This window comes from Rhipicephalus sanguineus, chromosome 2 (assembly GCF_013339695.2).
Source record: "Rhipicephalus sanguineus isolate Rsan-2018 chromosome 2, BIME_Rsan_1.4, whole genome shotgun sequence".
NCBI lineage: Eukaryota > Metazoa > Arthropoda > Arachnida > Ixodida > Ixodidae > Rhipicephalus > Rhipicephalus sanguineus.
Window position 1 is genome coordinate 14,939,389 of NC_051177.1, and position 17,180 is coordinate 14,956,568.

At 45.2% G+C, this 17,180-nt stretch overlaps 1 protein-coding gene across 1 annotated transcript in view; it reads left to right on the forward strand.

The window, feature by feature from the left end:
* Nucleotides 1–15,614, forward strand: part of LOC119382443 (glutamate receptor 1) — a 68,714-nt gene extending 53,100 nt beyond the window's left edge. Inside the window, exons 11-15 of the mRNA XM_037650144.1 lie at nucleotides 3,109–3,307; nucleotides 6,692–6,942; nucleotides 10,579–10,687; nucleotides 13,367–13,501; nucleotides 14,071–15,614. Of these exons, the coding sequence (XP_037506072.1) occupies nucleotides 3,109–3,307; nucleotides 6,692–6,942; nucleotides 10,579–10,687; nucleotides 13,367–13,501; nucleotides 14,071–14,148 (772 nt within the window). The 3' untranslated portion in view covers nucleotides 14,149–15,614. The remainder of the gene's footprint in view (nucleotides 1–3,108; nucleotides 3,308–6,691; nucleotides 6,943–10,578; nucleotides 10,688–13,366; nucleotides 13,502–14,070) is intronic.
* Nucleotides 15,615–17,180: the final 1,566 nt, after the last annotated feature.

Below are 17,180 nucleotides of genomic sequence, written 5' to 3' on the forward strand. Positions count from 1 at the left end.
AGCTTTCCCTTATTTATTGCGATAGCAATTATATGGACAGTCTCGACGGGTTTTTGCCGTCGCCGTCATGTCCTTCCGGTATGAAGTCCAAATTGATAAGATCCCACCGCGCATTGTTGTTCTGCCGCGGGTAAAGGCGCGCGAGCGGGGGCGACGAGCGCGGCTGAAGCAGAGATCAAACGAACCGGCCCGTTTCGGTCGCTCGGAGACTGCATGCGATAACATCACCCCGCTCGGGAGGCCTGCCGTCGAAGCAGACAGGAAACGCCCCGCCGTCTTTAACGACCATGAAAAAAGACGCGAGGTGGGGAGCGGGGGGAGGGGGTTGTCGCGTGAGCAGCCACTACTAGAGCACTGCACGGGCCGGATTTTACGGCCCGTGCATGCGCGCTATGAGCACTCATGGGCAACTGCCGTCTGCTAGGCTTTTCCGCAGACGGCAGCTGTCCAAGACTGCTCATTGCGCGCATGCGCGTATTCTCCTTCATTTCGCCGCTGCACTCCGTTGTACGGCGCTTATCAACTTGGCGGTCGATGCTCGAGCGTTCAGGTTAAAAAAAAAATCAGTTTCGCCGCAAGGGCGAAGCAATGAATGCGATAGCAAGAAACTAATGCTATACGAAGTGAGGCTCGCCAATGGATACTCTCAGTTTGAACAGCGCTCCTGTTACAAAGGCGGCCGAAGCAGCGAAGGAAACTAGCGTGCTTCAAGTGTCGAGTTGTGACACTTGATAGTTCGCGCTCATCTTCTGTTTGTTCGTTTGGCGGCGTCGTTTAGCGGCGCTCCGTAACATGAGCGCGGACATCACGGTTAAAGCTTGAAACATCCCTCTTGCCCTCACCACGAGAAAACCGCGCGAGCAGACAGCGGAAGGCCAAGGTTCTCCTTGCGCAAATATAAGAAGAAGCGAGCGAGCTCGCCGACGACTTTTAAATGCGCCCGTCGCGCTCCTAGCGCCATCTCGCTGGTAATGAAGAAACGCTTATGAGCGCCGGCCATCTCTGAGTCCGTCCAGCGGCAAAGGGTGTGTATATAACACTCGCCGTTAGCTATGCGGAGGACCTGCGTTCCGTGGCGTAGTGGTTAGCGCCACTCGCTGCGGAGCAAGAGGTCCCTGGTTCGATTCCGCTCTTCGGAAGCATTTTTCTGAATTATTTTTCTTTGGGGCTTTTATATATATATATACATACTTATACATATACGGTGCATGACGGCGACGGGGACGGACATTTTCCAGCCGAGACTGTCCATATAATTGCTATCGCAATAAAATGGGCGACTACATGAAAGAGGGCTGGATGCACATACAGGCGTGGTCACTGTTAGAGTCCACTGTAACATGGAGCGGGTGGCCGCGCTTCGCGGAGCGCCACGACGGGCGCCGCGCGAAGTATTGCGGCGCAAGCGCAATCAGTGCCAGAGGCGGAGTTAGCCGCGCGTCGAGCGGCGAAACCTAGATTGCGTGCGCGCGTTATCGGAGCGCGTGCGGCGAAATGAGAGGAACCGTAGCAGACGACGCGCAGCTAACTCTGCCTCTGGCGCTGCTTAGTGGTCCGAGGAGCGCGGCCATGCGCGTCGTGTTACCTCTAACAGTTGCCGCGCCGATACATATTCTTTATGATAATAAAGAAAAAATGCAAACAACATTGGTTTCCAGGGTGCCAGAAAGAATTGTTTTTCGTTTTGTATTTAGTATCGTTCCTTCGAAAAGTGTTCCGTTCCGTTTCTGCTCCGGAAGAAAAAAAGCAATGTTCCGTAACGGCTTTTATTTGCACACAAAAAATTGCAATTAGAGGAGCGATAACACACATAGTATTTATTTTTCCTCTTAAGGGAATTACGAATTCTCTGAGCATGCTCAATGCTTTGCGTCAAGGTAGTGATCATGATCTCAGAAGCAGCACGCCATCGAGTGATATGTGACACCGCTGTTCGGATAAAACAAACTTTAGCGACGAGAATGCCCTCTCCACGCTGGCCTTTGTGGCTAGTTTACCAAGAATCTCTTGCGTTAATAGAAAGTTTCAGTCTGTCTGGTATTCCTCTATACGCAAAGGCGTCGCGGAATACCGGATAACGTGCGCCATAGCTGGCGCCACGACAAGTGCCGCCAGCTACAGAGGCTCAAGAAAAACGAGCAAACGCGTGATCTATGTCCTCGGAGATCTCGGAAGCGCCCATCGCCCCTTAAGCCTACAACATCGATTATTTGAGTATGCCTCTTGGAAACGGTGTCGAATCGACACGACCACTTTGCTGTCGAAGCTTAACGACACGAATCTAAAGCAAATAAACGCATCACTTCGGGGCTAACAAGCTACAGAGCGCACGACGGCCACTTGATAAGTTCGAGGTGGACGGCAACCGCTTACGGCGGCGTGGCCATGTTTTTCGAGAGTTTTTAGGAGCATCATGCGCAGTTAACACCCGGTATTCCGCTATATCCATGCTGCTTTGCGTGTAGCGGAATACCGGACAGACTAAAACGTTCTTATGTACACAGCTCCGGTTGCCGCACTTTTCGTTGTTTCAACACATCTTTAATTTGGAATCTCGGCCTGAGATATTGTCACGTGGTCGTGTCGTTGACGAAGGCTGCAGTCGGCGTGTCCAAGGCGAAACGCTTTATTTGGGCGAACCTGTGCGCGGGAAACGACACTGCAAGAAATACACGCTGTACACTGATAGCGGCGAACAGAGCGTCGGCCGTCGATAATGTGATCTGCGGTGAGGCGCGTCGCCTTTTATATATACGGCATCGAACATTCGAGCCTTATCGCTGGTGCCCGCGTTAGTTCCAGAGTGAACTCAACTGTTCGCGTTTGCGCACTCAAGCCGGACAGAACATTCTAAAATATTCTGGAATGTTCCCAGACTTTCGAGCGCGGTTCGCGCAAGGCAGTAATACACGTGTAGTGAGCTGGTAACATAAAACATAGAAAGAAAGGAGCACGAATATGCTATAATGCTCATGTTGCATGACCTCGGTTTTTCCGGCCTTGAAACGAAAACCGACAGAAAAAACGTTTCGGTTTCACTCCGAAACGAAATAATCGATAACGTACTACGTTCTTGTTCCCGACACACTGCTTCCTTCTTGCGGCCAGGTCCATCGGCGGACGGCTGATCGGCAACGTGTGGTGGCTGTTTGTGGTGTTCGTGTTTTCCGCCTACACGGCCAGCCTCGTGCCATTCCTCTCGACCGAGACGATGCCCCGACTGCTGGCCAACGTTGACGACCTCGCCGATCAGACAGTGGTCGAGTACGGATTCACCAGGCAGTCGTCCGCCAGGAAGTACTTCGAGGTGATCAGGAGTACTCGATAATGTGTACATGCACAGTCACGAGAAACACGCGAGCGCATGGCTTCGTTCCGCCAGTGCAGCGAATGTGGCCACGCACAAAGCAACCTTGCGCTGTGTCGTCGTCTTCCAGACGCTTCACTCACACGCCTGCCAAGCCAGCCATCGTATGAATAGCATTGCGCAACCTTATCCTAATTCACTCTGTTCGCCTTTAACGGAGAAATTGTTCTAGCTGCTTTCGCAACTACTTGTGATGGCAGCGTCAAATAGATATAAATTGGCATGGATTTTTACGAACTTTGATGTACTTCATAGGGCCGCAACAAAATGATGAAAATACCTGCTTTTCTATACATACTACACAAGCCCAAAGCTGGCTTCCGCACCGTGGCAACATTACAATGTATTTTTATAGTGTTACTCGTGGCAACATAGACTACCGCACTCGAACATTCTAACAGAAGACATAATGCCACGCCTACGGGTGTCACTGCACATTCACAGGCGCGGTGACTGGCTGGCGCTCCACGGGGCAAAGCCACGCGCTCGCGTGCTCGCGATTGTACACGGATACCTTCGCAACATTACGTATTACCGCACGACATGCTGGTGACTTGTAGACTGCAAGGATAGTCGCATTAAAGTAGCCGAGGACTGGAATAATTATGTAAATCGTTGACAGCGTTGTAAGCGTCGATGAAAAGCGGTGAGTATCACTGAATTTGAGTGCGTCGTCTGCGCACATGCATTTTATTGCGAACGATTGCCATGAGATAGGCCTCGCTTAGTGGCGTACCAACTCGTTCGCGAGTGGGGGGGCTGGCGTTGCTCACTCTGTCCGGCGTGTGTATATATATATATATATATATTTCGAGGTGATTTTTTACATTTATAGACCTGATCAGATAACTTGCTTTTCAAAAGCGTTTGTTTTAAATCAGGGAAGAGTCTGCACAAACAGATTGTGCATGCTGGGCCACCCTATACCGCGACAACACGGCAGTGTTTAATAACATTTTGGAAATATTACCGTGAAGTTTAAAAAGTACACCCAAATTTAACCTGATCATCTGAGCATTGCATCAGCAAAATTTCCCAGTCTTAGTTTGGCGTTGTAGATACGATGAGTATGAAGAACCTGCTATGACTTTAGTGCCTGAAATTCTCACTTGTTAAACAAAACATGTGGCTGACAAAGCAAGGTATTTCGCAGAAGTCTTCAGGTTAAGCCGAGTGCCAATTTCTTTCCTGTTAGAGCCCCCTAATATAAAGTCTTTCTTAAGAAGAAGTTCAAGTTCAGTCGATTAATACTTAAAAGCAAACCACATTGAGCTGGTTGTGTATAGTTATAAGATTATAAAGGACTACGAATTTATATAGTAGATGTCGTTCCTTGCCCTCCTACTTTTCCCAGCTAGGGGGGGGGGGGGGTGGACGGAAAAGCGGTCCACGGAAACCGGTTCCTCCAAGTAAATAGCCTACGCAAACTTTCCTTGAAAAAATGTGGGCGATTATATCGTTAAAGTATACCCCGCATTGTTTCCTTCCGTATAGGTCGTTAGCTGTTAATGATTGGTCGAAATTTTCTTAGTCATGCTCACAGCACCTGCTCGTAAAACGACGCAACAAATGACGCGTAAGTGATCCACCGCGTAAATACCACGTACGCATGAATGCGTAAAAAAATAATATTAATGAACTATTTTCAATACGGCGTATTGTTTGTCATTGGTTCTTCGCTATTCGTCAAAAATGTTCAATGTGCCATAAAATCGCCTCCTTGTTACGCGACGTCACAAGTGTGCGAAAACTCGCGGCGTTAAAATGAAATGTGCACAATAAGCAGCATTTACTGTGCTGAACAGTAACTCATTTTTTTTTGGAATAGCCAGGCAGTGTCTCTATTTGAACATAATTTAAGAAGGTTGCCCGCCAATCACATTGGCAGCGGCTGCTTATAGCAGCGGGCGAGATGGATTCATATGTGTATAATAGATACTTTCAGTTGTACTATAACGATGTTGAGCTGTTTTTTCGCGTGTACCGCTCTCTGTGAACTCATCGTTGCTGACAAAGAGGCAGAGAGAGAAATAAACATTATTAGGAACAGACACAATCCTTTGCAGGTAGGCAGCCTTCTTAGTCCAGAAAACCGTGGACGCTGATCATCTCCCTGGGGAGGTAGATCAAGTAACGGGGCAAACTTGAAGGCTGGGCTGGGCAATGTGCTCGAGTACACTGCCTTGTTACAAACCGCCACGATCGTTGCAGGCACACAAGCCAAGTGAAGCAGGCTAATCGGAGACTAAAGTGGGAATCTACTTTTGCTGTCCTGGCTAGGCACGACTAAAATACTGGACTCTTCTGCACATTCATTAACTCACAGCAGCTTGAATATGGAGCAGTGGCGATGCTGTTCGTTTTCAAAGAAACTGAATTTCCTGAACAAGGAGAGTGTTTGATCGGGGTATAAAACGTTTACTGGTTCCCGCTCATATTTGCGTCACGGATTATTTAAATTTCAGGCCAGGCAGAACAAAAATAAAATCCTGACAGATTGCTGTAATGTTATAGAGCCCCTGCTGAGCGACAGCCTCCTGTGCAATGCTCGAGCGCAAGGCGCGAAAGCGTGGAATAGGCAGCCCGCACCGCAGAGAGCCTACAATGCGTGGTCACGACATAGGGAGGACAGTCGTCACAGCAAAATTGTAGGAAACTTATTTTACATAATCAGTTATTGCTGCGTTCAAGTAAAACTTTGCCTGACTTGTTAGTTTCCCAGTCTGCAGCCGACAATAACCACTGTCGAAATTGGGGGGGGGGGGGCTCCGCTTCCCCAACATTTCTCAGTGGGGGGGCTAGCGCCCCCCTTGCCCCCCCGGTAGATACGCCTATGGCCTCGCTCCTTTGGTTCAGGACTGACTCGCACTTAGCAGGCACACTGTGGCACTATAGAGGTGACGACGACGAAATGGCCAATATAGCGCTTCAGTGCACTCATATCACACAAAATTGCTTTAGTTAGGCGATTTACTCAAGTACGAGGGTTAGACTTGTTTTATCATTTTCACGATTGTGATAAACACATTGAGTAAAGCGCTGTTGAAGATAGCACTTCATTTCACGCTATTGCATTCACATACTTGATGCACTGAAAGCGCAACGTTATCAGTGCATATTTACATCAGAAACGCGCATCCGTTGGATCAGTCTTACCAGCAGTTAGATGAATAAATGTTATCTTCGGCGACCCCGTCTGTGATGTGCCTCATACGTAACACGCCCAGAAATATTGCTCTCATCGTCTTCTTGAATAGTTGTGAGTACATGAGCCGCTACGGCATCGAGTGTGCTGCAATATAAAAATTGCCGTTCCTTTCGCAGAACCCGAACCTGAACTCTAGCGTGCACAAGCGCATGTGGGAAATGATGAACAGTAAGCCGGACGTGTTCACCGCCTCAGACAGTCAAGGCGTGGAGCGGGTACGTTCTTCGAGAGGCCGATACGCCTTCTTCATGGACGCCAACAAAGCGGAGTACATTAGCAACCAACGACCCTGCGACACGGCCACGCTGGGTGAGCCTTTCGGCCGACGAAACTTCGCCGTGGCTCTGCCCAAAGACTCGATGCTCAGGTACATTCCCTTCGCAGTGCGGGGCAACGAATCGAGTGTGGGGCATTGTCTTTACGAGATACGCATTATCCATACTGACAGTGAGCAGCAGTGGCAAGACGCTAAGTAGTCAGAATCACGCAAAACAGCGCTGGCGCCCTCCGCAGCTGCTCTTTGGCGTTAGCTTCCGTTTATGCTTGAATTATAGCACAAGGACCTAGCATGCAGTATGTCTGGTATCATTACGGCGTCGGTCTTTGCATACTTCTGCAAAAAACAGCGGTTGAAGAGGCAGCTCTGGACAAGTGTGATTCAGACTGCACAGTCCTCTCTTGTGTCCACTTACGCCAACTATTAAAAGGTGTTTCCTAACTTTAAAACAAAATACTGCGTAAAATGTATTCGTTTGAGAACATTCAGGCGGATCTGAAATAGCTATACCTTAAATGGTTCCTGAAGCAGGTCTCTTAATTTGTGCAAGCTTTAAAGGTACAGCATTATCATATGATTTGCAACAAAATTTAAGCTAAGCACTTATAGTCAAAGCGGTACTAGATGACAGTCGGGAGGATTTGGACACCTTTCACAATTATATTTTTAGTTTTATTTAAGTTGAAGGCAGAACGACGTTTGATGGCTTATAATACAAGTCAAAACATGCTGTAAAACATCTGTGACGCACAGGTTCCTACCACTCTTGGTGCCGCTGTAAAAAAAAATAGTGTATGATGGCTAAAATCTGTCCCCCTCTGTGGGTGGAGTGGGACATCACTTTGGAGGAGTGGGACGTATGTAATGCAGTGGTCCAAACGACTTCAGCGACCATTATGAGCGAGCTATTCAACATCAATAAGGATTGCACAAACTTTGTTTTCCCTCGATAGCTTTTGACACTGACAGCTTCATCCCAATGTCCGTCATTGGTAAAGTCCCAATAGGTTTCTCAGGTGGAAAGTAAAACTTTGAGCTCTCCTCTTTCTTCGGCAGGAATTGAGCACTGACATGTTTTCGGAGCTCTTTGAGGTACGCATGTAATAAACGTCAAAATTTTTAAAACTAAAACTGACAAAAACAGCGTCGCCTTTTGTTTCTTGTATAGATTGATTAGAGCAATCGATTTAACAAATGTAATGCCTGTCGTTATCAAAACCTGGCATGTGACTGTCAGAATCATCAAAGGCAGGTGTGTTTTCTTCACTTGAACAACTGGAGTCTCTCAGCAAAGGCCGTTTCTTTCCTGGACGGCTATTGGCAGCAGTCTTGACTGTGATAAGCGATTTTTAATCGAACCTCTAATCATCCGAAAGACTTGCGCTGCCAGCTCAATGCGTTTTACGAAATCGGCCGAACCCTTTCAGGGTCTCTGCAAAACATTTTCGCTTATCCCGTCAGATCTCATCGCTACTATCATGAACAGGTAGGAAAGAGTGAGTGCAGTTTGTGTTTCGCGAAGACTGAATTCTTTATTGTCGTAGCAATAAATATATACCTCTCCTGTTTATCTTGGGAGAAATTTGGTGCTGATATCGGAATGCCCTTATTTTCGGATTTATGTTGAGAAAACAACGCATGCCCTAGCCTTCCTGTAGCATGTTCGTATTCAGAGTGGTATGTGCGAAAAGTAGTGATGCAGAACTATCGATGGTACTATCGATACTATCGATAGCTGAGTCACTATCGAACTATCGATGGTAAAAGATACTATCGATCGTGCTATCGATAGTAAGTACTATCGATAGTTTAAAATCAACAGCGCGAACTCATTGCAGAATAAATCTGGTTCCCCGCGCATGTGGTACATAGTGGAGCCGGAGGAGCAGGCTGAAGGGCAAGAAAGTCGACATGCTTGCGTTCTTCACCAGAGTGCTTCGCTGAAACATGGTCATAAAGTCAAACTATTAAGCTGTAGCGGAAATAAGCCGTTACATGGGGTGGAACTGCGAGGCTTCAGTTTTATATTGTATTTGATGATTGCAAAATAAAAAAAATATCAAGAACTAAGTTTGTTAATTGTAAGATGTAACTGGTTGCTTTTAAATATTAATTTATTGATGGACATATGCCGCCATTTTCACTGCGCAAATAATTTCTCTCGATAAAAATTTCCTCATAAATTAAGCGAAGCTGATAGTGGGCTATCGCAAATATTTTGGCAATATGGCCAGCCAGCAACAGCCTCGTTATTGGCACCACTATGGATAGTTTGTCGCGTGGCTGTGACGGTGAAGAACGCTACAGCAAGACTGGAAAATACGAAGCTCTTCTTTTGGTCGAAGTTGTGCCCACAGAATCAAAACTCGGAATACAAGCGATACAGGCTGCGCACTGATTGCGGCGAGAACAGTCGCCGGCCGTCGAGTAATCTGACAATCGCTGGAAGGCTTCATCTTTTATACATCAGTCATCAAACCTTCCAGTGTTATCGCTATTGCTCGCGCAAGCTTTCGAATAAACTTGAATATTCGCGTCCGGCGCGTAACCTTAAAATGTCAAACAATCGCGAAACTTTCCAAACATTGCGGTGCGGTCTGCGTCAAACGCAGCTAACAGGCTGTGGGTGAAACCCGAATACATCAAAACAAAGCAATAAACACGCGTGGCAGTAATATCGTTACTAATATTACCAATGGTACTACCGATTCGACTATCGATAGTTTATCGATAGTAGTACTATCGATAGTTTGTTTACACTATCGATAGTTTCAAAGAAACTATCGATACTATCGATAGTCAATTTACCGATAGTTCTGCATCACTAGCGAAAAGCCTTCAGGTGTATCTTAGTACTAACGAGTTTATATATAGAATCAATGCATCGCGTTGTTTCCATGCGCACGAGAGCAGTGCTTATGGTGTGACGCAGCATACGAGAAATGTCTTTAATCCACAAAACTTGTAAATTTTTGTCACCCTATCTTTATCTGTAACATTGGTAATATTCTCCTGCATATTTTTTCTCAGATACCACAAAGGAGGCGTACCGGTGTGTGAGGCACACATAACACCTATTAATGCATTCTATTACAACAACTCACCTTAACTGGAAATGCCTCTTGCTGCTGGGAATTATGTTCTCAACAATAACTATTCCCCAACCATGGTTCTATTAATTGGTACTGTTACATTGCTGTCAAATGTTTTGTTAATGTGCAGAAGGGGGTAAAAGCGACAAATTCAAACTGAGCATGTACTGCAATCAGGTCAGACGTTAGTGGCACCAATCTTCGTGCCAGTAACGTTAAACAGCAAAGCTCAACTTGGGCTAGACATTCTAGTGCAGTTGCGCCTGGCGAAAGGCACGAAGGACTAAGGACAAAAACAGCAGGGACAAGTACGTGCGCAAGCTTTCAACTGTTTATTTTCGCAAAAGTCTGTCGAGTGTATGCACAAAAGAGTAATTACAGCACGTTGTGATACCTATCACATTCTGGCATAGTTCTTCGCTATCATTACTGTATTGTGTCTGTCTTTGACGTGCTTTTGCGAAAATAAACAGTTGAAACTTTGTGCACTTGTTTTCTTAGTCCTTCGTGCCTTTCGTTCAGCGCAACTACAATAGAGAGACAGACGTTAAACTTAGTGGCGCAGAAAATAGCGCATACTGTGCTTGAGTAGGACACGAGTCTGATTCTGCGCTTTCTCTATTTTGTCCAACAGGAAGCCTCTGGATGAAGCAATTGCCAAGCTGACAGAAAGTGGGGAGCTGTTAAAACTAAAGAAAAAGTGGTGGTCTGGAAAATCCGTTTGTCAAGAATTTTTGAGAAAGGTAAGCGTACGTGTATTTATACGTCATGATAGTTCGCGTCTATATACATCGTATGGGTGTGCGAATACACGACAATTTCGAATAACGAATCGGATAGCGTTATATTCGATTCGATACTCGAATCGAATAGGGCATGTCCTATAATCGAATATTTTTCGAACACTTTTCGAATAATCAGCACCGACGGGAAACCGCCACAGGAACAACACGTTGAAAGTGCGAAGGATCTTTTTCTTGTTTTAATCATCGAACTGCCAAGCTGCATGCAGTTCACGCTTTTACGGGGCTATCGAAGCTTCACTCATCACCAGAAGAAGGAATGTTTGGTTTAAGCATCAGTGTCGACCAAGAGAATGTGGGTCCCGAACAGCATCATAATTTGTAGCATTCTCGTGCCCTGAGCACCTTAATGAAGGGTCCCTGAAAGGGTTCACGAAACATTATTTATCGTGAAACATTATTAAGTCGTAGTGTTGCTTAAAAGCTGGTGACAAAGTACCACCTCGAATACTGAAGTAACTGGTGTATTCATCCTGCAGTTAAAATTACCTTCAAGGCTCTAGTTGCTGGTGCATACACGCTTACCTCAGTTTACATAATTGTACTTTTTATCGGTTAAATGTAATGGTAATGTTACTGTGCTAACGTTTGTGAATACTTGTGCGAAATAAAAAGTTGTAGAGTTCTAGACTTGTCTTGAAAATGGTTGCCTTATTATTCGAACAGTATATTCGATTCCTACTCGATTCGGTATGATCACTATTCCATTCGTATTTGATTCGGTTCTAAATTTCGCTATACGCACGCCCCTATACACAGTAACTGAATGGAGCATAATTTTATAAGAGCATTTTTTGCCATCAATGCAGCTGACATGTTCTTTTAGCTTGCTAGTTGGCCCTGGGAACGAAGGGATTGCCGGTAACCCCCTCATCCCAACCGTCTCTGACACGAGGCAGCAGCAAGGCGAACTGCGCATGCGTCTGTGGCAAGTGGTTGCAGTTATGTATTTACAGCAAAATAGCAATTGAAGTAGACGTTCTATTGAACCTATCATTCATTCTGCAATCCATTCGTAGCCGATAACCAAGATCCCCGGTCGGGTCGCCCTCGGCACAACCATAGCTGCCGATTCCGAATGTGCCGCTGTATAAGACACCTAAGTTTAAACATGTACTGGATAGAGGCGATGGAAGGTGCAACGCCGTCGGAAGTTTCTTTGACACCGGTGATATGATGTAACAGACAAAAAACTGCAAACAGATTGTGTCCTCACCGAGAACTTGTTCTGATGCGAAAATACAGTGTCTCCGTTTCCGACAGTGTACCTCCACCTAGTATGCACACAGACGATGAATGAGAGACGTGTATGTCATCACAAATTCGTCAAACACTGCGTACTTGCTTGAGGTATTCGCTTATCAACTTTCTTCGTGATATATATTACAGCCCTGTAGGAATCTAATGTGATATGACTGTCTTCTTTAACATTGTTTTTGTGAATGTTTACTGAAACGCCCTTTTTAAACGCTCATGCATACGAAAAGAACTGCGATTGCCTACGGGCTTAATATCATGCACGTAGCCAGGACTTTTTTTCAGGGGGGCCCAAGGCCTAATTGTTCGAAAGAAACTATTTCCATGGCAAAAATAAAACAAAAGTTGCCCGGGAATATAGAAGGCCGGACGAATTTCGGGGGGTTTCGGGGGGGGGGGGGGGGGCTTGCCTACGTGCCTGCTTAATATTGAAGAATCAGTTCACCACCCAGACGGTTTATTGCTGCCGTGATTGCTCGACTGGAGGGCTAAAATAAGCAAGTTTTGGCGGTTGCTAAACAATTTCATTCAGTGCCATGCAGTTTGATGAAGCGGGCTCAGATACCCACCTCAGGACGTCCAGGCCTTGCCTAGTCGTCACTTCGGGGGCCTGTTATACGGCCTAGATTTGATCGGCGAGCTCTGAGTTGTGCAGGGCATCGGTCCACTTGCTTCACATTCCCCGAGCATGCGTTTGAGTGTAGCAGTGTTGAGAGTAGCGTTTCAGTGTATACCACAGACCTTGCAGCTGCTGCCCTGACATATCTCAGGGTGGACGCTAACGGGCTTGGATAAGCGTCAGTCTGCAGCTGCTGCCAGAAGGTGGCCTCGGCTCTGCTTAACTTTATGTTAGGCGGAGTGAAACTCAGGCGGGCCAGATAGAAGGCCTCAGCAATTCCATTGTAGATCGCCAGTTCGTCCTTGTCTGCGCCCACCGCGAGGGCTGTTACGTAACGGATAATTACGTCGTGTGCAGCGGAGTGGGCCGTCTCGTTAAGGTTGGTAAGCTTAGTACGACCGCGGCCATGTGGGCAGGCGACCAGATCATGGTAATCGGGGTTTCCCGAGCTTCACTAGTGCTTTGGAGAATCCGGAAAGCTTCCAGTGAATTTCCTCTTTTGTCCAAAAAGCTTCCGGCCGTTTCTGGTTCTTTGGTCCTGATACTGGCTCTGTGCCGTCGGTGTTGACGACTGCTGCTGCGAATCGTCGGCCACTCCGATAGTCAGCTGCGTCTGTCAATCTTGCCTGTTTGTCGTTGTGGTACGTCCGTAGCAGTTTTATGCATCTTTAAGTGCCCTCATATTTTAACGTACACGATGTTCAACTAAAAGCGATGTCTTAGGATACACTTCTTTTTTACAGGATGGTCTTGTCATGACGTTAGAAAATTTCCTGGGTGTATTCTTCATTCTTGGCGGCGGTGTGGCACTTGGCCTCCTTGTGGGATTCATCGAGATAGTGTACCGCGCATGTGCGCGGAGTTCTTCATGCGGCAAGGTACGTTCGAGAAACCTTGAAAAAAAAGCGTCTAGCGCGCGTGAGAAAGAATTTCGTCGCACTGTAAATAATTCGCTCCGTCAGTATATTAACTCCTGGCTTTTACACAACTCATGCAATGCCGGAACTGCACATGTACAAACGCTTGTTGAATGGTTGGCTACAGAGTTTTGTTTCCAGGAATAGACCGGGATATTGGCGGGCAAAAGAACTCATTTTTTGAACTTAAGATCGAATACTTATTCTAGCACAGCCCTGCAATTTCGAACGATCTCAATAAATTCAACAAGGCGAACATTTGGGTCGGAGCACTTGATTTCAGCCTGCATGCGTAGGTTTGGGGAGGGAGAGAGAAATAATTTTCAGTCTGGTTTGATAGGTGGGGGGGGGGGGGGGCAAGTAAAACATTTTTTTTTCCCATGCATCTTTGTTCATCAGCCTTTTGCTCACGGCTGTATGCATGTGATTCGAGCAGCTTGCTCGTGGATACGTCTAAGGCAGTTTGCACTGAAGTTGCGGCAATCCGCTACCAAAGCTCATTAAAGCGAATCTGCTGCGCTTTTCTACAGGGCGAAGATGCAGCACCTTCAGAAGAAGCTCAGATACCCGAAAAGGAGTACATCGACCAACCACTCGCTCGCGCGTAATTTGCAGGTTGGTGGTTGCGCAGCGGAGACTGGAATCTGCGATGCCACCGAAGCCCGCACTTATCGTGTATGAAACATAGCGGAATTCTACTCAGTGTTGTACGAGCGAGCATTTCATCCACAACTTTCTTCACACTTGCATTCCCTGTTCACACCTACTATGCGTGTTCTTTTATTTTACTTTCAGAGGGAACCACACATGAAAATGACAACCCTCAAGTTAACCTTGAAGCACTTTTAACACGAACATTATTTTACAAATGAGATTGCAAAATTTCAAAAGCTCGTTTGTGCTTTAGAAAGCCTTTTGCATTGGCAGGAGAAAAATTCGACAGAGGTGTAGATCAACGTGGGTGTACGTGGCGCACTGTGAGGTGTGTTTCATTCAATCTTTATTCGTTAAGATAATGCACTTATCTGTTCTCCTGTAACCGGTATTATAACGCTTAAACAAGGCACATTGTTTTTTTTTTCTAGTGTGACCTTAAGCAATTCCTTCCTCTCGTCTCGCTCTGACATTCCAGTCAATTCTTTTCCAGATAACTTATTAATCTCGTGACTGAAGCTGCCAACGGTATGAAGATATATAAACTTCATCTTTTTATACAGAGTTTCTCAAATGGGAGACCAGTACTTGATGGTCAAATGCTCACAAAGTGTTGAACAAGTTTTCATCCACAGAGTTCGTAGCTGTTTGTGTGTTGTGTGATTGAAAAGTGAAATGGTATATATCGGTATCATGTAGCATATACATCTTTGGCATGTTTCACTAAAGACGAAAACAACGCTCCGCTACTTACGCGCCGTTTCCATTAATTCTGCTGTTCCATCGTTAGTAACTATTGATTCACTTGCTTTTTTGTCATTCATGTATCGTACAAAACACGAACCTCATTTTCACTCATACTAGAAAAGAATTAGGGCACATACGACATTACTGCAAAACTTTGTTTACGACCAGGGTTAACATTTACTTCATTTTTATTTTTGAGAAAACCCACAAGCGTTCAGTTTTAATTATAAAAGTCTTGCACTCATTCGGATATGACATCCACGAACGTCGACGTGTGTGCGCAAAACCTTTGAATGTCTGAGTCATTTACTAAAACACAGAATCTTTTGTAACAATGTTCTATCAACACTGCCAATATTACCATCTGCGAGTTGAAGTTCGCATGATGTTTTTTTTTTTACTTATGAGTATTATGTGGCATCTTCGTCAGCCTATTTGGAAGAACAATTCGGCACATAAATTTAGCGGCCGTCAAAGGACAGTGAGCACTCTATTGGTGTGCATAAAAAAGTTTGTTCAACCAGCCAACGTCCTTGCTCTTCATTTGAATTTCACTTGTTTTTGAAAGTCAAGCAGCTCGAACAGCGCGCCCAACTAAAAATTAAAAATATTACTCGGTATTCATTACTTATGAGAGCCATAAACTATTCGGGTAAATAAAGAGAATTCAATACGAAACAACGATATATATATATATATATATATATATATATATATATATATATATATATATATATATATATATATATATATATATATATATATATATATAACATTTGCCTAATGTGCAGGAATATAATCATTTTAACGCATTTCAGTGAAGTGCAGTAGTATTGTTCTATATCAGCACCCTCCAAGAAAGGCTGCGATTTCACAGGACCTCTCGAATGGCAAATATGTCTCTCTATAGAGTATGGGTGTAGGCTTAACTCGCAAAGACCTTATTGATGAAGACTTTTTGAGAGCGTACAAGGTGACGCCTGTTCGAAAAAAAGGAAAGCTGTGTACGGGTCAGTAAAAACACGAACCGCTTTCCGTGGGTGCATGGGAGGCTTGCGGTGATCCCGAGATAGCAAGGAGTTTGTAGTCTGGCAACGCCCTGTCTATGCCTATCACCTAATAACGGACTTTCAGTCAATCAATCTCTCTTTACTAGACGCAGTAATATATGCAGTTCATAGTATTTCGAAGAGTATCATTGATGCTGAGTCAGAGATGTGTGTTTTACAGAGTTGCGCATTTTAAAAAACCTGCAGTGTGCCAGCTACTTTCCATTTGTTCCAGTCACTACTTTCTGTGCTCTTAAGATGTCCTTACTGTTTAGTTATCTTGATAATTCTTTTAAAGAAGGTTGCGCTGTATAAACGAAAGCTGCTGTTGTGCAGCAGTTGTTTTCGCACTAACAGTGGAGCAAGTAATTGTGGGTGTGCTTGTGGTGGCACAATGTTTATACTTGGTGCTGGTCTGAGGCTTGTTGGAAGGATTACATGTATGTTGTCATTGCCGCAAATCGTGCAAAAGAAGTGCGGCGCCGCTTCCAGGTGATGAAATAGGTGGAGTGCTGTTTAGGTCTTTATTACTTTCTACCCTTTAAATTAAGTGAAAGTTCTTGAGGAGAACTACTTCTTGGCCTAGTTGGTATTGCTTGCTGTATGCCGCCGCCCATATGTCGTCCTGTTCGTGTCTCTCTTCTGTGTATGTTTTTTACTAGCGGCAATATGTCATACAGTAAGTGAAAGTTGTAACACGTACTTGCAAGAAAACACATCCTTTTCCTTTCTGGCCACTGCAGCTTCTTCCCGTTCACGATATTCTTGGAAAACATTAGGCGTATAGGATGCGGTACTGTTGCTTGCTTGAATACCGAGCAAGAGTTTCAAGTTCGCATTTATCTATCTGTTATATGAATTTATGTTGCCCTTTACGTAGCGCATTTACTTTCAAATCTTTTCTTTCCGTATAATTCATCGCTTCAGTGTTACCACAACGTTCGACGTGGACGTCATAATAATGTTTTTTTGTGCTTTTTCAATGAATCTCTCGAACCAATGAACTGGTGACGTCTGTATGTCTGAGACATCTTTCTGCGGCTGAGTTTCACAGCTTCAGCTGAGGCTGAGAAAGAAAGAAAAAAAAAGCATTAAGCCGCAGCCGAGTTTTGTACCATCTTATACATGAACAAAAATAGGATATATGTGGCTGGAGCAGCGTGCAACTTAGGAAGAATTATCTCGTCACA